Source organism: Pseudochaenichthys georgianus, chromosome 11, assembly GCF_902827115.2.
Source record: "Pseudochaenichthys georgianus chromosome 11, fPseGeo1.2, whole genome shotgun sequence".
Classification (NCBI taxonomy): Eukaryota; Metazoa; Chordata; class Actinopteri; order Perciformes; family Channichthyidae; genus Pseudochaenichthys; species Pseudochaenichthys georgianus.
The window spans coordinates 9595212-9617052 of record NC_047513.1 but is presented as its reverse complement, the minus strand read 5'-3'; the positions used below and the strand labels follow the sequence as shown (position 1 = coordinate 9617052).

Genomic DNA, 21841 nt, shown 5'->3' with positions numbered 1-21841 from the left:
TCCCCCCCATTGTAGTTAAAAAACTGTAAAAACTAGGGCCCCCAAACAGCTAGAAACGGCCCTGCTGTGAATGGATCTGGCCCTTCCTACATCCAGGACATGGTTAAACTGTACACCTCAGCACGTGCACTCTGCTCTGCATCAGCCAAACGGCTGGCTGCACCCTCACTGCGAGAGGGACCCAAGTTCCCATCAGCAAAAACACGTGGGTTTGCTATCCTAGCTCCAAAATGGTGGAATGAGCTCCCCATTGACATCAGGACAGCAGATAGCTTACACAACTTCCGGCGCAGACTGAAAACTCATCTCTTTCGACTCCACTTCGAGCGATATAATTACTTACAAAGCACTTATATACTAATAAAGGACTGGCTTATCTAAAGCTAGTTGAGTAGCACTTGAAATGTTTTGGCTCTATGAAACCTGATGTCCTTATATGATTCTGTTTTCCTCAAGTGTGTATCTTCTTGGTCGAATGCACTTATTGTAAGTCGCTTTGGATTAATGCATCAGCTAAATGCAATGTAAAGTAATGGTGCTAAAACTAAGGTAAACCAGGTGAGAGAAAAAACATATTTTCATTTAGAAAAGCAGTTCTATTTACAGCAACTATTTCAATGGAAGAACGCATCTGTTAAGATAATGCAATCTGACTTGCTTAAGGCAACACGAGGATTCATCTATCATTATGTCCTAATGTAACACATGCTCACTAACTGTCAAAATCTCATTCTTGCATTTTCTGTTTTTAGACACTAAGCCCTCTCTGCATCATTGGGAGGTTCAGTCGGCTCAACAGCCAATCCTAATTTCTTCCTCTTCTCAACCAAATTTGAAGTGACCTTAACTGACTACACTAAATTCACACTATAAATGAATGGGGAGATGTAGTGATGCAGAAATAAACAAACAGCTTGAGTTGAATCTTTTACAGATGTGTTTGAGGACATCTAAAAATACTTTGCTTTGAGTAATAATTCCTTTTTTTTCTTCCAAAAAGCCAAACTCGCCAAATTTTCTCAAGAACACATGTTGCAAATTATAGACAAGTTATTTATTTTTAAGTTAAAAATCATATTTTTCCATTTCCCTTTTCCAATCCAGTAGGATTTTTTATTTTCTTTATGTTGTGGCTTTATTTATTTAAATATTTATAATAAATGGATAGTATACAAATTACCTTAGCATCAAACAGTGGAAATGAGGCCTGCTTTCCACATGGAGTGACTGGAATAGTTTGTGTCCAAACATGATGTATTTATAGCCCCCTTGTGGTGACAGTAGGCATGTTTTAAAGGTTGTAAGACAGAGTTAAACTCTAAGAAATTCACAACAAATAAGAAGCAATTTAGTGTAAAATGTAAGAAATAATGAGAAAAAAAAAATCTGCTACAGAATAGAAGTGAGTGCATCGCTTATTGATCAATTTATTTCTCAAAAGATCTGTACACTGTCACAGTTTACATCACAGTTTTACATTTAAATACAAAGCAAAATAAATTCATTTGATACAAAATTAAATAAAACTAATTGAAGCTAAATTGTCTTGCAGTGTATTCTTCCACCAAAATGACACACACACACACGCACGCACGCACGCACGCACACACACAAGGAACCACTCAGACTGTATGCTCTTCAAAGATATGTTCAAATTCGGTTTTTATTCAGCCAACACTGCAACTTGTAATCATACAGTAATTTCATTTCTGTTACTTGAAAATGGTAGGGGGTACAGTGGGGAAATGTTCAAGTACACAATGAATCGAACGACTACAAAAATAAACAGGGAAAAGAAAGCCACCATTGGTTACCGAGTTGATTGATAATGCAGTGTTTGAAGCCGATCACGCTTAAAATCAATACCTTCAGGTCAACCCGTGTGAAGATGACACTGTAATGGAGGTTAACCTGAACTTTGATGGATGGCCATTGCTGCATCAATAAATAATTAAGTCATAAATCAATCAATTATTAGATTAATAAATAGTTACGCATGATTGTAACACTCTAATATACAGTATATTTCAAGGTTTATCTGTGATTACTTGTACTATTTACAACAGAACAATATATACACACACACACACTGCGTGCATGCAGGTCACACACGCCACCTTGTACAAACACATACACACTTAATGAGAGCCTAGAGGGACTTCTTTCCCACCTCAGTTCTGCCAATGTTTTACAGGTCAACCCTCACATCAACAGTTATTCTTCAGTATTTCCACATCAACAATTATTAGGTGCTCTCGTTTCTCAGACTAGAGCATGGAAAAGACTACGGCTGGCTGCTCCAATAAATTACATGAAAGGAAGTATGCAGTTTCACCCATATTTTGTGTGTGTTCCTATTTATACATTACATTTAAGTCATGGCTATCATTAGTTGATCAAGTGTAGATTTCAGGGGTAGGCAAGTCGACATTCACACGCTGGGGGCTTTTTTGTTTAAGTGTTGTTTTAAACTATTGTTTTTTGTCATAACTATTTTTTACACAGAAGGCCGATATTACCCAACAAAAAAGCAATGTCATTTTGTTTCGGATCCCTCACCCTACCCCTCAATATTTCTGAGCTTTTGCACCTATAAAAATGGTAATCATCCAACCACATTATGCAGTCCAGGTTGAGTTGCACCTATATTAATAAAAACTATAACAACAACACATACGCTCGGTTGACTGAACCAAAAGTGTAAACTTGTTTTCTCCTATCATGGTAGTGCATACCTGATCCAGTCCTTTTGTTCTTAGCAGGCTAGTATTTCACATTTCAGCTATTGTCAATGTGTCAAACCCCCCAGTGTGTGGAGGCCTTAACGGAGGAGCTGTTGGGTTTATTTAAGGGTCACACAAGTAGTATGCATGTTTTAGAGTTGTATTCTTTTAACTACTGGTCATTTCCCAAAAAAATACCAAAAGGTTTTTTTTTTGAAAAAAAAGGGTTAATAATGTTTCCCTAATTCCAGGCTGCCTGATATTTCACTCCACCCGTCCCTGAAAGGAATGCTATATTTAAGTTATGACAAAAATCCTGATGGAAAATTCCCACAGGAGGGTAATTGTAGCTCATGGCAGCCTGTTACATGCATGGGAAAGCAATTGGAAATCCTTGAGCTATATTTTGGAAAATGGTTGCTTCACATATGCATTCAACGTCATTGAATACAGTGCTTGACAGGAAAGAGGTACATTTTTCAGAACAGGAATGGATTGTTGTTGTGCACCGTCTCACCCGACCCACTGCCTGGGAGCAACCGTGGCTGGAAGGGGGCTCCCCCCCCTTGAGTGGATCCTCCCATGTTAGCATTGCCTGTTAGGCGATTCCCTCCAACGACACTGGACTGACCCATTCCTGTTCCCAATAAGAGGGGGTCTGCCAATGGATTCCCCAGAGATCCAGACTGCACCACTCCTCTAAAGAGGGGGTTCATGTTAAGCCCCATGTGTGGACTCCCTCGCACAGAAGGTGATTTTACCATTCCAGTTCCTGAACACAGAGGAGCCACCTGAGCTGTTTGAAGCATATTTAAGCCAGGATGAGACACTCCCATGGTATGTGATGGTGGCCGAAATGAGGGAGTTTCCCTGGCAGGATAAGCGGCTCCAACATTTGGAGTAGGTGCGACAAAGGACGGAGCAAAGGAGGGACCGAAGGGACTGCAGTATGGGGTTGATGTTTCAGGAAGGGACAGTCCAGCAACAGCCCCTGACCTGACCACAGGGCCAGATGTCATGCCCCTGGCTTTGAAAGCGCCTGTGAAATAAGTAGGAGTAATAGGAGGATGGAGGAATGGGGGGGAGGGATATATAGTTTGAAGTATTCCAGCAAAGAAATGCACCAGAGCAGAGAGAGGGGTGAGAAGAGTTAAATATCTGCTGGTTTGAATACACTAGTCTCTATACGGTACTCCAAAAGGTCACACATGCACACACACACACACACACACACACACACAACATTACAAAGTATACAGTGACACCACAGGGTAGGGGGTTGGTTGGTCCAAAACACATTTTCATACAAACCTATTGATAAATATGTATTTGTCACTCATACTGTCCCCCACCCCTCTCTCAGTCTCCCTCTCTGAACTGCAGCTGAAGAGTAGTGGAATACATTTGAAACATCACAGAGGAATTATGGATTTTTATCATCTCAGTGGTTTTTCAGTCTTTGGGGTTGACCATGCATCCATTAGAATCAAGCGCACCACAGATAATTCCACATGAAGCCTTCGTCAAAGATGTTGATTTTCACCCATTCTGAAGCATTTTTTCTGTCCTTACCGATGACTTGTGTTTGGGTGACGAGCGTGTTGACGAAGGGGCTCTGGTTGGGTTTAGGGTTAGAAGAAAATAGATCGTCCAAGTCAACTAGCGACGCCCCCGCAGAGCCCAGAAACGAAGCAGTCTTTCTATACGAGTTCTCTTCCAGCACTGTTCGATTTCCTGCAATACAATAAAGGTCCAATTCTACTCTAAAAGGTGTTTTCTTTTAGGGACAGGTCAGGGAGGAAGACAGAGCAAAGCGGGAAAGAGAAGTTAAATTGATTAAGGTTGTTAGCAAACTGCTGAAAGATGGAGAGATGGAAGGTGAAATGGAGGACAACAGTCACATGCAAATGACCATAAGGTGTACACTAGAGATGTTAAGATTCACCGATTCGCATCGGTGCACCGGCATAAACGTTCAAGATGCGAGTGCACCGTTTGAAAGAGTGCACATCGGCTACAGTTTGGGTTGAACCGGGTTGAACTCGCGATGCATCGATTGTGTAGCGTCTTTGCATCGGTAAAAAACCGATTCATTCATATAAAATTCCCTCATCTTTTCATCAGCAGAGACGATCTTTGATATTTGCTTCGCCACTACAGAGGCCGATAGTCTCAGTTATCAACCCACACGGAAGTTGAGGAGAAAGAGAAACACAGCGCACCGAAAAATACCTACAAATCAAACGTTTGGCAACACTTCGGATTGTTCAAGAAAGACGGTGTAATAATCCTTTATGCTATATAGCTGACCGCAGGTCATGGAGAGTGATCAGGTATCCGTAGACCTTTGTATGAGGTATCTTTATTACTTAACAGGTCTCCAGCCATGATACATCCGATGATAGATCCGTCCTAGATGCGGGCTTGCATACACACAGTATCACTCCACCGCAGCCGCACCCCATCAGTAACGTCCTGATGGTATATACTACAGACGGTCAACTTGAAAAATCGCTCGCAAATTGTTAACGATGCCGAGCCGCTTTAAAGTACACAAGTAGTACGAGGAACTTAGCGACGCACATAAAGAGGCGACATGGGGTCTGCGGCTGAAAAGAGAAACCTGAAAGTTAGACATGAGTTAAATCACTCAGTGAGGTGTTCTGTCAGAGAGAGTGGTGTTTAGTTTACAGCAGCCTGTGAAGGCCAATAATAATTTAAATGTCTTCCTCACTGTAAGCAGTTATGAAATACCTGTTTGTGAAAGAGGTTATTTGTATTCTTTATTGTTATAGAACCCACTGCTTTCTGCTCACTGGTGAGTTAGCCTATGAATGAGTGTTCAGCCCATCAGGCTGGCAGCTGTCTGGGCATGGCACCATGGTAGCTGTTATTTGTTAATCATGAGCAATGCATCCTTACATTGTTTAACTGTGAGGTGTTATAACATGGTACTGTACTCTGGAGAGCTTTTAAAGGTAAACAAATAAACGGCATGATGGGATGTGCAGTACCAAATATGTAAAGCACTTTTTTGTTAATGTATGATTTGCTGCATATAAGGAATAAAACAAAACTCCTCTGTCGTACCATATTGAAGTATCATTATTTTTGCATAGTGTTGAATCGCATCGTATCGCACCGAATCGCATAATGTTGAATCAAATCATATCGAACCGTATCGCAACAGGGGTGAATCGTATCGTATTGCATCGCCTGGTGTTTCAAATGTATCGTTAATGTATCGTATCGTGGCAACGTATCGAGATGCGCATCGCATCGGCCTCAGTGATGGAGATGCACATCCCTAGTGTACACAAGAAAACGTATTCATACATGAAGGTAAAACAGTTAAGTTGTTAGAATCACCATTCTCAGTCAAGCACAATTTGCTCGATTGAAATCAAACATACATTTTAGTAGAATACGCAGCAGAAATATTACGTTGATTTAATCAGAGGGGAGGGTTTTAATTGCTGAGTACAAAGAAACCAATGAGGTTTTAGTCTCATGAATAATGGAAGGATCATAGGAATAAATATTCTGCAGACTCAGAGTGTAAATAGTGTTGTACCTGTCCCGTTAGATGCGTTGCTCGGTGCACCCCAAGGATCGCTTTTTTTAGAAGCTCCGTCTCCAAAGGGGTCACTAGATGCGGAGGAGTCCATGGGGGGAGCGGGTGATCCCCACGCATCATCTGTGCTTATTGTAGCTGCAGCTGAACAAAGAAATAGAGGAAAAAGCCAAGCATTTTAGTCAATTGGCTTTTTCATCCCATTGGAAATGGCCCAAATGTCATCATGTTAACTTGGAAAGCAACTTTAGTTATTTTACAAGTTGCATCTATGGGTAATCTTTGAAATACATATTTGCTGTTCTCACCTGGGGCTCCCCAAGGGTCATCGTCCAGTTTGGATGCATCTCCAAATGCATAGGAATTCTCAATTGGTGAGGAGGCGCTTGTTCCGTCATCCCAGGGATCTCCGCCTTTTGTTTCCTTTGGAGCAGATGGCGCCCCCCATGGATCTGCCTTGCTGGAGGGTGGGGAGGTAGCAGGGGCTCCCCACGCATCTGCACTCTCTTTGGGCGAGCTCAATGGAGGGTCATTGAAGGGATCTGAGGCATCATCTTTTGGTGGAGTGGATGGCACTCTGAATGAGTCCTCTTTAGGGGGTGTCGTTGCTGCACCGAAAGGGTCCTCTTTGGTTGGTTCGGATGGTGCAGAGAAAGGATCCTCTTTGGGTGGTGTTGTTGGAGAAGCAAAAGGATCCGCTTTTGTAGGCTTGGACAGGGCAGAGAAAGGGACCTCTTTGGGTGGTGTTGTTGGAGAAGCAAATGGATCCGCTTTTGTTGGTCTGGATGGTGCAGAGAAAGGATCTTCTTTAGGTGATGTTGTGGAGGCAGTAAATGGGTCACCTTTAGATGATGCTGGTGTAGAAAATGGGTCTTCTTTAGGGGGTGTTGATGCAGGTGCAGTGAAAGGATCATCCTTTGGAGCATTGAATGGATCATCGTTCGGAGCATTGAATGGATCATCTTTTGGAGCGTTAAATGGATCATCTTTCGGAGCATTGAATGGATCATCTTTCGGAGCATTGAATGGATCCTCTTTCGGAGCATTGAATGGATCCTCTTTCGGAGCATTGAATGGATCCTCTTTCGGAGCATTGAATGGATCATCTTTCGGAGCATTGAATGGATCCTCTTTCGGAGCATTGAATGGATCATCTTTCAGAGCATTGAATGGATCATCTTTCAGAGCATTGAATGGATCATCTTTCAGAGCATTGAATGGATCATCTTTCGGAGCATTGAATGGATCATCTTTCGGAGCATTGAATGGAACATCTTTTGGAGCGTTAAATTGATCATCTTTTGGAGCATTGAATGGATCATCTTTCAGAGCATTGAATGGATCCTCTTTCGGAGCATTGAATGGATCAACCTTTGCACTGTTGAAGGGATCTACTTTTGGGGTATCTTTTGGAGCAGTAAATGGATCTCCCTTATCCTTGTTTGCATTGAAAGGGTCTGAACTATCTTTTGGTGCGTTGAACGGGTCATCATTCAACGCATTAAATGGATCTGGTTCATCTTTTGGGGCTACAAAAGGATCGTTTCCATTCTTTGGCACATCAAATGAATCTTCATTGGTTTTTGGTGCTGAAAACTGATCTTCATCAGTTTTTGCCCCCCATGGGTCTGTGGCCTTTTTAGGTTCGTTGGAGGATCCCCATGGGTCTGGTTCTACCTCTTCTTCCTTCTCCTCCTCTTTCTCCACTGATTTCTCTCCTCCCCAAGTAGCTCCTTGAGCATCATTGCCTTTGCCGGCATCCTCCCATTTCAGCTCATCTTCACTCATCTTGGCCTGGGATATAACAATGGAAGATAAGAGAAGTCAAAGTTAAACTATTACAAATGGCTTCATCAGTGGTATGTCTAAATAAGTCCAATTGACAGAAAATATTGAACTTGTTTTTTTAAGAAGAGTAATTAACTGCAATGGGTATATGTTTGTAAAACACGCTTTATTCTGATTTCAAATGCTCCATTGTTCAACTGATTCTTGCCTTAAAAAAAAAACTGTGTTATATAATGTTGAGACCTTGTCAAAGGGATGTACATACAATGTTTTAGGATATGCTTTGTAGCAGAGGTGGGACCAAGTCATTGTTTTGCAAGTCCGAGTCAAGTCTCAAGTCTTTGCGCTCAAGTCCGAGTCAAGTCTCAAGTCTTTGCGCCCAAGTCCAAGTCAAGTCTTAAGTCAGGATGGGAAGTTCAAGTCAAGTCCAAGTCCTAAACTTTGACAGAACGAGTCTTAAACAAGTCCTTATGTGCTTTTCAACAAATGTAATGACATCGATCAACAGAACAATACTTAATAATCAAACTGCTCTTTATTAGTCACATTAATAATTGAATAATCAATGTTATCTCTGCTGGTAAAGTAACGTGTTTTCTTCTATGTTAAGAGGGATCAGTAAGGTAAGGCTACCGTGAAGGTTTGATTCAGAAGGAGTTTAATGTATAAGATCCCTGATGTTAAGGTGACCAGAATGTTTATTTCCACTGTATACAACATGTTGTGAGGGACCCACAATCTATCTTTATGCCAGGGATAATGTGCAGCGAGGCGGGCTCTATGGGGAAAAGAACACCTGAATCTAGATCCCTCTGCAGGTGGTACTTTACAGTAACTATATTTTGATGCTAATACTTTTCTACTTTTACTTGTAACATTTTGAATGCAGAACTTTTATTGTAACCGAGTATTCCTACACTCTGGTACTTTACTCAAGTACAAGATCTGAACCAAAAGAAAACCCTGCTCTGAAGATTATTTTCATTTTACAAATCCTGCACTCAGCTTTGCTTTCTCCAATATCATTGAAATGCAGCCAGATGCCAGATTTCTTGACTTTTTCCGACGCGCTTGCATTTAAATCCGGCTCCCCGTCGCTCTGTGTAGCTGGCCTGTACCACTACACCTGCTGTCTTTGGAGCGTCTGCCCCCCACCCTTCTTTCACATAATGGTATGATCCTAGTGTGTCCTCGCATATGATTGGCCGCATGGTGGCCCAGCTAAATAAAGACCCGCCCCTGCCTGCAAGGATTCTCAGCAAGAGTAGGAGCTGCTGGAGATTCTGCTCTCGCCGACGGGAGTCTGCTTTTCTAGCTGTATCTCGCGATCACGCCGATCGCGAGATACAGCTAGAAAAGCAGACTCCCGTTGGAGACCTCTGAATTAAATTATCAAGACAAGTCAGAAGGCTCAAGTCCAAGTCAAGTCCAGAGTCATTGGTGTTCAAGTCCAAGTCGAGTCGCAAGTGTTTTGTGATGTTGTCAAGTCGAGTCCAAAGTCATCAAATTGGTGACTCGAGTCTGACTCGAGTCCAAGTCATGTGACTCAAGTCCACACCTCTGCTTTGTAGTATTGTTATACCTGACCGCATTATATTGCACTGGTGCAGTATTTAAGTGTGTGTACTTGCTGTACCAGAGTATTCTACTAGCTTAACGCTTACCCTCCTTTCCATGTCTTTCTTCTCAGCTTCCTGTTTAATACGCTCCTCTTTGCGAGCAGCAAAGGAAGCAGTCAAGTCAGCCACAGAGGGTATGTTGTCTAAAGATGGAAGCCCAGAAGTCCCGGCAACGTAGCATGGCTTGTAGTTGGGATCCTTGACTATGGCCACTGATGAGGCTGGTTGCAAGGGATGGAGAAAAGGTTGAATACAATTTGTGTTACATACACAAACATGATAGTAAAGATTATGATAGTAAAACAGTAAAGCAGAGATACTCAAGACAAAAGGGCTCACCACCAGCACCCTTTGACGTCTTCTCCCTGGTCATGATGGCAAAGTCTCTCTCCTCCTTCAGTTTATCATCGTCCTCCATAAGAACAAGGACGACTTTGGCCTTCTCTCTCACATTACCTCCCTGAGAAAGAGATGTTTACATTGGATTGAAATGTTGTTTCTGAGCTTTCATCAAAATCCTAATGATGCTTAAAAAACAACTTCCAAATTGTACACATTGCGTAAGCTTGAAAATGTCAAGCATTGTCACTGTGGAAAGTTATTAAATCAAGGCATTCTTACATTTACACCAATCTAAGACTGAATCTGGTTTTATATAATTGTGAAATTAGCCTAGAGGTTAAAAGGAAAATAATGATATGGGTATTTTAGTTTTAATAATACACAACCTTACCAACATTGCCAATATTATAGTCAGCAAAATAGGATTCCTTTATTATGGTCAATCGTTCAGAAGATTTTAATTGGCTCAGATTCTTTCTCTGATAATTCAAGATCTGAATGTTTAGTGAGTAAAATCATTCATCCATGATAAATAAATAGTTTAAAATGACCAAGATCTAGAAAGTGAATTGTAAAATGGCATGTGTAAAGGGGATACGCCTCAGTTCCAGTAGACCGAATGAAACAGACGGTAAATTTGATTAAAACTATGGATTTCTCTAGGTTTGTTGAAAACATATAGGATAATGTAAAGTAATGTAAAATATATTCCTAGTAATTTTTATACATATACATTCGTTATTACGTTATTCTTTTAAATGGTTATCAAAAGTATTACCTGATCTTTGCCATCCTTTTCTATAAAGCGATACTCTGTGAGAGCTTTGACGATGTAGATGTTGTCTTTCATTTGCAGAAGCACGCGATCGTCCCCGGTCTTTAACAGGTACTCCAACAGTGTCAGGGACTTGTATAGAAATAGGCATGAGAAATGTATGAGAAAGAAATACATATAACTGAAACAGAAAAAGACAATCTCTATCGTTTATCTTATTTTTTTGTTTGAATTGAATGGGCTAAATAAAAAACATCAGGATAAACACTTTGCAAAAGCTTCAAAACACACAATGCTTTTAGCGGACGATAGTGTAACTGATGTGCCAACAAAAAAGGCACATAACTGGCAAAGTCACCATGGACTGCCATGTTACCCTGGTGATACCCGTAACTTAATAGCAGATATGCGGTGCAGTTGACGTCTTTACTAAAAAGCAGATCAATAATTAATGGCATGTGAAGGAAGAGAGAGTGCTTCAACTAAATGCCAGTACATTTCAATTGAATAAAAACTGTGAAATACTGCTTTGGTAGTGAACAATTCAATGTTTTTAATCTTATAAACCTTTGGTTATCCCTGAGCATGTAACGATCACTCTAGGGCAGGGGCGGACTGGCCATTGGGAATACCGGGAGTTTTCCCGGTGGGCCGGTGCTGTGCGTGGGCCAAAAATATATATATATTGTTTTGCCTAAATCCTACTGGCCCACATTTGTAAGTGTTCCGGCCACTCCCTTTTTAGTTTTTCTTTCCTTACCTAAATCCTACCGGCCCACATTTGTAAGTGTTCCGGCCACTCCCTGGAGGGGTGTGGCCCACACCCCACTGGGCTGGGCCGTTTTGATAGGCTATCAGATAGTTTCAGCTCCCAATGAACGATCAGGAGTGAGTGACTGAGAGACCTAGCTGGCAGTTGCTTACAGATGGATAAACAAGCTCCAAAACGTAAAGGCATTTTTGTATAGTTTGTGTATACAGTCTACAGTATTGTGGCAAGCCCTGGGTTCAGAGGGAGGGGCTTAGATAGGGGAGGGGGGGTTGGCAGGGAAACGGGGTTCAGGGGGAGTGGCTGTACCCGTAGGATAGAAAAGGGGGAAGTGACGTCTGACTCAGAGGTTGCGCGGCTGTGGAGAAGAACGTGTTGCCCACATTCTGTTACTGAGTTTATGCTAGTTAGCTAGCAGGTTTATTGTTTTGGGTGAAGTCACTTTTGCCTCCACTTGCTGTTCAAATAAATGTTGAAAGAAAAAGTAAATATGTTCATATGGGTGTTAAGAGATGTATCCATAGATTTAGTCCCTAATTTTGCTCTTAAAGTTTACCAGATTGATGCATTTAACTTCAACATTTAAAAAATAAATCTTCCCGGGGGAGCATGCCCCCGGACCCCCCTAGAGGAGGTGAAGTCCACCACCTGCCCACACCCTCTGTTAAATTGTCTCACCCACATTGAGGATGCTTCCTACGCCCATGTTTTATTCCATGTGTCAAGTCAGGCAAATTGGGTCCAAATGTTATTCCATCAATGATCTGTTAACATTAAAATCACTAAATATATGCTGTAACTATTTTTGCTCTAGGCAACTCAAGGGCTCAGGTAATGTGATATGCATGTAAATGGTGTGCAGAGTCAAAATCCTCAAAGTACACCATGTAGGGAGTAAAACTCTAAAACAGAAAATACCTCCCCAAAACGCCTCGTTGGAGATACGTCACTGTCCATTTGATTCTTCCGGGTAAATCATGATGTCATGTCGTCCCTGTAACGAAATGGACCAATCCGTGGAGCCGTTACGTTACGTCCGCGGAGCCGTTACGTTAAGCCCCCGCTGATTGGTCCAAATTGACCAATCCACGGACTTCCTCACACACACACTCAGTGCAGGCAGCTCAGCTGATTTCTCCTCCCTGGCTGCAGGCTGATAACAGACAGTTGGGATCGCGGCGAAATTCTCTCTGCAGACCCATTCTCACAGCGTTTATCAACCTTTTTCTTACTCAATATCAAGCCACACTTATTGTTTTTACTTCGGCTGTGACTTTGTGTGTGCTCAGGGTGAGTTTGGCTGTGTTTCGCTACGTATCGCTAAACAAGGAAATCACACCTCCACGGAGCTCAGCGCGATTCACAACGTCCCGACTGGTCCCAACCAATCGGAGCACACTGGGCTCACAGGGAGGGGGGGGGGGGCAAGAGCTGCAACGAGCCGTTTAGTGGAGAGAGTGAATACTGCTGAATACACATACTTTACAGAGATGCATATGCGAAACCAATGTGAGTTTGGAAAATTGCACGGTATAAATCTATTCTAGTAGACCTCAACAATGGAATTATGATCAGAGGAAATGGCCATGACATGTGACCTTTAAGTAATATACTTTCGTCGCCGGCCGGCCGATACATGCCGCGCATTAAGTGGGCCTGTCTGTCAATTAATCCCGGGCCACTTTTTTCTCCCAGTCCGCCCCTGGGCAGGGGTGCCCAACCAGTCGATCGCGATCGACCGGGGAGATTCCCAGTCGATCGCGAGATGTGTCTAAAAATAGAACAACAATATTCTGTTTTATCGTTAATGTCCTATAACATAATCTTCCTGTGCCAGAATAATGCACTTGAACGCATCAAAGCTTTGTGATTGGCCGGCGTGACCCCATGTGTGGCTGGTGGGCAGTGGGCAGTGCACTATTTCACTGACGTTGTCCGTGTCAACAGGAGTGACAGTCCGCATACACACAAGACCGCAATTATGGCAGAAGCAAAAAAGCCCAACATATATAATTTTCACTCCGAGTGGGAGGATGATTATTTTTGTATCTATTCCAATTCAAAGTCCATCTGTCTCATCTGCAATGCGAGCGTGGCTTTATCGAAGAAGGGTAATTTAGGAGCGGCATTTCAAAACAGTGCACAAACGCTACGAGACGGAATTCCCTCCTAATTCTGCCCTCTGCTCCCAAAAGGGGAGGGGCCTGAAAGGACAGCTAAATGCACAGCAGTCCATTTCCACCAGGCCCAACAACAAGAGCAAGGCTGCTGCCATAGCATCTTATCGTGTCAGTCACGTTCTTGCGAAACACATGAAGTCTTTCAAAGACGGCGAAGTTGTGAAAGAAGCATTCCTGGAGGCTAGGGTTAGGGTAATGTTGTGAATCGAGTGGCCCATGGTGGTGGTGGGGTTATGGTATGGGCAGGCGTATGTAATGGACGACGAACACAGGCCACTCGATTCACAACATTACCCTAACCCTACCCCTACCCCTCACACCAGATACTGCCTGGTTTTCGGACCCCCCTAGACTCCCCCAATAAAGCAAAAATGCACGTTTCAGAGTGGCCTTTTATTGTGGCCAGCCTAAGGCACACCTGTGCAATAATCATGCTGTCTAATCAGCATCTTGATATGCCACACCTGTGAGGTGGGATGGATTATCTCGGCAAAGGAGAAGTGCTCACTGTCACAGATTTTTTCAGATTTGTGAACAATATTTGAGAGAAATGGTTATTTTGTGTATATAGAAAATGTTTTAGATCTTTGAGTTCATCTCATGAAAAATGGGAGCAAAAACAAAAGTGTTGCGTTTATATTTTTGTTCAGTGTACAATAGTGGTGCTATGAGTGTTATGTATCGATTTCACTATGTTACGGAAGTCTACAAATGACTACAATTGAGGCGTTTCAGGCAGGGGGGGGGGGGGGGGGGGGGGAGTGTGTTGGAGAGAAGGAAAAAGGAAACCTCCCAAAAAGCCTGATAGGGCCCCCTTATAGCTGACATAACATCCATAATGACTGTTTGAATGGCACTTTTTACCACAGTCTTGTATACATATAATCCATGTTTGTGTGTATTGATACCTTGTGGATGTGTCTCCAGTTCTTGTCTTCTTTTCAGTACGCCTCCAGAGCATCGTCATGATCTCATTGCAGGCTACCACATTGTAGGTCAGATCAGAGAGGTCTGCCATCTGAGTGCTGGATGGGCCCACATGGGTCATTAGAAGTCGCCTCTCTCACCTGCAGAGGAAGTTAAGCAAGACATGTCAGTGTTAAGGGAAACCCAAGGTGGCTTGCATTCCCAAAGGTCAGATGCCAGCTTGTGACAAAGGGCTCACAGTTAAACAGTGACCCCAATTAAAAATGTAGTAGCAAGGTCATCCTTGCCAAAATCAAATTTTCATCATGCCACAAAAATGATAGGAGGTCTGTTCTGGCAAGTTCTTTCCAGATCATGTTTTCATCGGATAAGCATTTTTGCCATAAACCTCCACATCTATGTTTCCTTCAAATGTCAATCAACTGATCGGCTGGTGGGGGCAACTATTCAAGATGTTGAACAGTTTGTTTCTGTTTTGTGATATTAAAACATGGCAAATCTTGGTGCTAATAGTATACATATTTAAAGTGTCCATTATCAGATATATGTCTATGCCACTTTTACTGCCTAGTGATATATTAAAAGCAAAAAACCTTCAAAAAATTAAGCATCTTTGAGCACTAGGAAAAGCGCTATAAAAAATCCAATGTATTATTAATATTATTATTATTAAAACATCCTTTTGTATAAATGGCTTCCTAAACTAGAGTTCAGGAATACAATATGAGAAGTATTGTATTTCCTGGGCTAAGGCCAAATTGAGTATTTTACCCCTTTCAAATAGAGTTGATTTACCTTGACCTCAGCCTCAGAGTAGTTTCTGGACAGGTTCTTCAACGTCGGCGGAGCATAGAGGACGTTCATGGTGTGTGTAGGTTGGTGGGGATCAACCACCGCAATCTGTTTCAGAGAAAACTTGTAAACAATAGTGCATGCTTACAAAGAAGAATGATCCCAATTATATACATGTTAAACATAATCTCGAACAAATAAAACTACCAATACCTTTGTAAAGTCTGTGCTGTCCAAGATGTATTTTTAAACGTTTTGAGTGCTGGCTCAGTGAGCGTTCATCCTGCTGCTCTCTCTTCCCCTGACTGCATTGACTTGTCTCAGGATTCCAGAAACCAGATCCTACAGCTGCAGGGAGGAACCAGTCAACATAAAAAGAGCTGAGGCACGGGTTGGCACTGAGTGACAAAAGCCAGCATGCGATAATGAATGTGTGACTGCAAAGCTGCACTATAGGTGTGCTTACACCTGCTCTATATGACAGCTCGTGACAGTTTGTCATTATCACTGCGACAAACACTGATTCTCATCAAGGTTAGCTATTTGGCTAAGCTACAAGCTAGTTAGCTGCCAGCCTCCTGTGGCTAGGTGAGGAAAATACGCTGAAACCTGATTTGAAGTGCACATTGATGATCAATCTGAGTCATGTTAACTCTAAGTCGAAATGCTTAGTAGTAACGTGTCTCTGAGGATCCACGGTCCGTGTTTTCAGGACCTCGGAGAGCGACTGAAGACGGCCAGCAGCCGTCAATATGGCTAATGGTTAACCCTGCTGTTGTCAAGCCAGCTGGAATCAACCTACATACCAGACATTAGCCAACAAATGAAGGGTTGTATTTCGAGAAACCAGCGCTAATATGAGTTAAAAAAAACACGCACTCGCCGCGTGTTATTTCGTTAATTAAATGTGCGTATTTGCAGAAAAAATGAAAGGACTAACCCTGAGCAGATCTTCAGGAATCTTCCAGGAGACTCCACGACGACGGTTTCCGCTTCCGCAGTCCCAGCACCTGCAAGCCCACGCCCCCTCACGATATATATATTTTAACAATTAAATACAAAATCATAGCTCCTTGTTTTTCTATTCTGGAATTTCACTTAAGCAGAACGTTAATTATGTTGCTATTTATTCAAAAGGAGGAGAATGATACAAATATATACACATTTGAATACATATTGTAGTAAATATATAGATGCATTAATTAAAGTTTAATTAAACAGGACACAATTATATAAACATATAAAAGATAAGTGTTGAACAAAAATGTCCAAATACATAAACAAATATTTTTTTATTTATATTCTTAATTTGTGGTATGACTTGATTCATTTGTTCTGTATTTATTTACACATTTGTGTTATGCATGTATGCATCTAATTGCAATATGTATTTATTTAAATGTAAATAATCATTGTTTATTTCATTTGGGTTTTTCAGTATAAGATGTATTTCCGTATTTACGAATATATTTCAATATTTGTTTTAGCATTTATTTATTGATAAACATGTCATTATTCGTCCTACTTCAATTTAAAGCAGCTTCATGAGACTTAGGTACCCTAACAATTAATAACATCTCTGATGCGGTTGTGGTACCACACACACGCACACACGCGCACACACAACGCGCACACCGAATACATGAGTCACAACCACAACTCCCACATCAATAACAGTTGCATCAAGATGGCGGCCGAGGGCGAGTACGAGTCGATCCTGTGCGTAAAACCCGATGTCAACGTTTATCGCATCCCGCCGCGAGCCTCAAACCGCGCATACAGGTACAGAGGAACCTGCCGGTGGTTAACGGCGCTGTGGAATGTGCTTTAACGGGGTTTGGTGTCGCTCGGTGCCGGTGCGGGTATTTCACTTGTACTGCTCGATGCCAGAACATGCTTGATATCACGTAGAGGGGGCTTTATGTTGTGACTGTGGAAGGCAGAAATGAAATGGGTCGCCTGTTGTAAATATGTATAGTATATGAATCGTTGGCCGGTTCTGTGTGTCGCTTTGTTGTCAATAGCGGGTGAGCTGTCAGAGTTGTGACGGGGGGGGGTTGTCATTCTGCCGGGTCGATACGGGCCATTTGCCAGGACTGTCCCGCTCTTGTGTGACAGCTTGGACGTCCTCTCTCCACAGACGCTATTGAACTGAAACAAAACGGTTTTCACTGTCTTCTGTGTGGATAGTCTTTGATTGAGGTTGGGAGTACAGAATTAGACTTTATGTTTGCATACATGCATGTGAGACAGTGAGTAAACATTGTCTGGGTGTGCTGCATGCAGGGAATGATAACATTTTGAGCGACCGTCAATGTCCAAACCACTATTAATGTATTATGAAATGTAGTTTAAAATGGAGGCTTAAGGCTCACAACACGATTGTATGAATGATATAAAATAAAGAAAAAAGGTAAACAAAATGTTTTGAACTTTTTTTTGCTGCTTTTTGTGTAGACTATACTGTATAAATTGACTTGTTCTCTAAAGATTCTTACAATAAGTTAAACTGAATACTTTTACGCTTTTATATCTGTAGGCATTCGTAAAATTAAACAAATATTTCTTCATCCACAACCCTATTATATGTGTATAATGCCTTTTGACACACGTACGACAGAATCACAGATTATGAGTATTGTCAAATGTGTTCAATCCGTTAAAAGACCCAATTTACTCTTTGTAAAACAGATAGTTGCTAGTTTTATATATAATATTTTCCTCTTAATATTCAATTGTGTATGCGTAACATTACAGTCTAACACCATGCTTGTCCACAGGGCAGCTGACTGGAAGCTGGATTCTCCAGACTGGTCTGGCCGAATGAGGATCACAGCCAAGGGCCAAATGGCGATTGTCAAACTGGAGGACAAAGTTTCAGGTATGATCCTAATATCATACTCTCATATGTAAGACTTAATTACGTTACAGCATCATATCTCAAACTGTACGTTAACATTTTTAGAATCCCTGTGATATATTTGCTACAGCCAGGGGCGTAATTTCCACTGGGGACAGGGGGGACATGTCCCTAGGCCTGTCACGATCATTAATTTTGTTGGACGATACATTTTCCCGGAAATTATTGCGATAAACGAATATTGTCGGCACCGTTGTAAGACCATTTTAGACCACTGACATAATGATAATATAATAATAATTCAAGTACATCCTTTCAAACAGAACTTTTTTATTCAACATTCAACATTGCAAATGAAATGTGAAATAATATTCAAATATATAAATGATATATAAACATTAATTAAAAAATTATAAAAATGTATTAAATCACACACAATCAAGACAATAAATTAAATAGATTCAGGCTGGAAAACAGAGCTCTCTCTCTCTCTATATATATATATACTATATATATATGTATTTATACGTTGTCTCCTGCTTGTCTCTATATTATTCATTTGGCTGCTACTAGGGATGTAACGATAACAAAAACTCACGGTACGATAATGTCGTGATTAAAATCCACCCCCGGATAAAATAGGTTGACATGGATTGGATACTAGATAAGTTTGCACTCTCATTATATACACTACACATTTTGCTTGGATTTCTTTTACACCATATTTGTAGAAAGGCAGGGAATGGGATTCAAATCGAGAACGTTTTTCGTTCGTTTGTGTGTCCCACTTCTCAAACCAAAGTTACACCCTTGGCTACAGCTCTTATTCAACCAGGCTAAACAATTCAGAAATCACTTTGATAAAAGCATGGATGGCTCATTAATTTGTATGCTTATTTTGTCTTTCCCCCAAATGTCCTGCAGGGGAGCTGTTTGCCCAGGCACCAATTACTGATTACCCCGGTGTTTCAGTGGAAACGGTCAGCGACTCCAGCCGATATTTTGTTCTGCGCATACAGGATGACAGTGGTGAGGATGTGCATTTTATAAAAAAAATACCGTTTTTAAGAATGAAGAACGTTATATTGACTCTTTTTCAGGTGAGTATCTGTAATATCACTTCCTGTCCACAGGGCGCAGTGCTTTCATAGGAGTTGGCTTTGAGGACCGAGGGGACGCTTTTGATTTCAACGTGTCTTTGCAGGACCATTTCAAGTAAGCAGTGACTGGGTGGTTTGAGTCTGGTTAAAAGCAAGTACATTCACAGTAATCAATACATATGCGACTGAACATCAGACATGCAGACGACCATTAGTTTTCCTTCTAAATAATTAACAACTTGTTTTACATGTCCTGCTGTCCTACAACCCTCTGCAGCACAAGCAGTCCAGGCCAAAACAAAATGCTGTCTCTGAGATATACAGTACTGCACTGTATACTGTACTGTCTGTGTTTTTTTGGGAAACTGCTGAGATGCGTTGTTTGTTTGTGTATATGTGCTGATGGTTCGTATCTTTGTGTCTCTGCCACCCTGCAGATGGGTGAAACAGGAGAATGAAATCAGTAAAAATGCCCATCTATGGATTCAGGACCAAAACTGGACTTGGGCTTTAAAGAGGGGCAGACCATCACACTCAACATAGGGGTAAGAACATCAATATATATCTTTTTATATATTTTCAAAATGAAATGACTGTTGGCAGGTGTAGAAAGTTATGGTCACTATTTCAATTTAGTTGCCTATTTTTTATTAAGCAGCCCATAATAATCCAAAAGTTAAAGTATTTAAGTTTCACTTAATGTAAATAAACTGGTGGTTGAAAGCGTTAACATTCCTATAAATCATTTTCGTTCTTGTCTTTAGCAAGGTAGAAAGAAGGATAAGCCCCGCCCCCTAAGCTCTGGTGGATTTGGACTCCTCCCACCACCACCTGGAGGAAAGATAGTCCCGCCCTCTGTCAGGCCCATCCAATCACAACATCGTGCCCCAGACAGGAGACACAGCGACAGGTAGATGGCACATTCAATCAAACTAAAGCTACACATAAATATGATCACTTTATATGAATTATTATCTGTGACGATCACCAACATGTGTATTTAATTAGGGCAAATAGAGCAACTTCTTCACAGTGTGTGGAAATGGTGTTGTTTTTTTTATTAATTATGTTTGTGCAGCTTTAACATACAGGAGTGACCTCATTTCTTAATCACTATGTGAACGAGTCATACTCTTAGAGCTTCAGGACGCAGGAAAATAAGAAGAAATGTGTGTCAAGTGTGTAAGCAGCCTTTAATAAGCTCTGTGTTTCTGTGTGTCTCCGTCAGCATGCTTGTTGGAGCTGGACAGCAGTAACTCTAACACAGTGGTCCAGTCAAACGCTAGTTCTGATCTCTGGGGAGATTTCTCTGCTCCTGCAAGGTAGAAAACGTATTTTTGTGGGCATAACATTTCAACCATATGACTCGGGAAATCTTTACAAAGTGGTTTGTTCCTTTCAACCCCAAAGGCATGAGTGATGTTTGGCCTGGTTCAGTCACAGTTTCAATATCATCTATTAATATCACAGCATAGGTCATTGCACCTTCATCACAGTGATGGTTAACACCACTTTACAATAATTGTTCCTAAAATTCTATTAATAATTAGTTTATAATATTCTTACTTTATCACGTTTGATTTAAATCTATTTGTGTCTCATGAAACTAAATTGTTTTGCAAATGAAAGCTTTAAGGTGCCTGAAAACTATAATTACAATACTTACACACATTTGAATGTTAACAGGTGCTGATTTCACTCAGCACAATACAAAGCACTTTATAAGTCACATACATTTGTACTTTAGAATATACAACAGCTCTGTACAGGCCAGACAAGTTATTCCATAACAAAGAGTTACTGTATATACAGGGTAATGTAAAACCACTGAAATTGTCCTTTAATAAGTAATATGCCATTATCTGAATAAAACTAACATCAGTGTATGTGTTCCCAGCTCTGTTCCACCTTCATCACGACCAGAGAATGCCGGAAACTGGATGCAGTTTTGAGCCGTCACGTCGGTTGTGATTTCCATCCCATCTGTCGCTTCCTGTGCATCACACTGAGAGTCACTCCCCGCACTGATCCCAAAGCAGAGACGCAAACTCCACAGAGCTGTAGAAACAACGTAAATAATCTTTCAAATATTATAGAAGAATAGAATTCCTTTATTGTCAACGCACCAGGTACAACGAAATTTAAAAAAGCAATCCTCACAGTGCATTTCCACATAAAACGAATAAATATATATCTATATAAACATATACACATTAAACATGCTCACACATCCATACCAACATGCATACATGCCCGCACATCATTTAAATACAGTTTACAATATAAAAAACACAGGGATGATATTTTGCATCTCTGATGTCGATCAGTTAATAAGTTAATACAACTATTACAAAGTATTCACAGGAAATGAAGCATTAACATGTTTAAAGCC

The 21841-nt window shown here is 41.2% G+C and overlaps 2 protein-coding genes across 2 annotated transcripts; one reads left to right on the top strand and one right to left on the bottom strand.

Moving 5' to 3' along the window:
• Positions 1–1403: 1403 nt before the first annotated feature.
• On the bottom strand, positions 1404–15557 carry LOC117455487 (uncharacterized; the record flags this gene model as incomplete). Its single annotated transcript, XM_071204911.1, is given in 12 exon segments — positions 1404–3762; positions 4296–4457; positions 6298–6441; positions 6606–8091; positions 9750–9925; positions 10044–10164; positions 10825–10953; positions 14679–14711; positions 14714–14806; positions 14808–14837; positions 15493–15536; positions 15539–15557. Coding segments are annotated over 12 exon segments (2997 nt in total), but the record flags the coding sequence as incomplete, so codon positions are not given.
• A 1600-nt stretch (positions 15558–17157) lies between these two features.
• LOC117454859 (adaptin ear-binding coat-associated protein 1-like) lies at positions 17158–21487 on the top strand. The gene is given in 10 exon segments (XM_034094122.2): positions 17158–17271; positions 18270–18370; positions 19274–19378; positions 19483–19564; positions 19887–19921; positions 19924–19994; positions 20214–20315; positions 20317–20359; positions 20678–20771; positions 21347–21487. Coding segments are annotated over 10 exon segments (783 nt in total). The 5' UTR covers positions 17158–17176; the 3' UTR covers positions 21402–21487.
• The last annotated feature ends 354 nt before the right edge of the window (positions 21488–21841 follow it).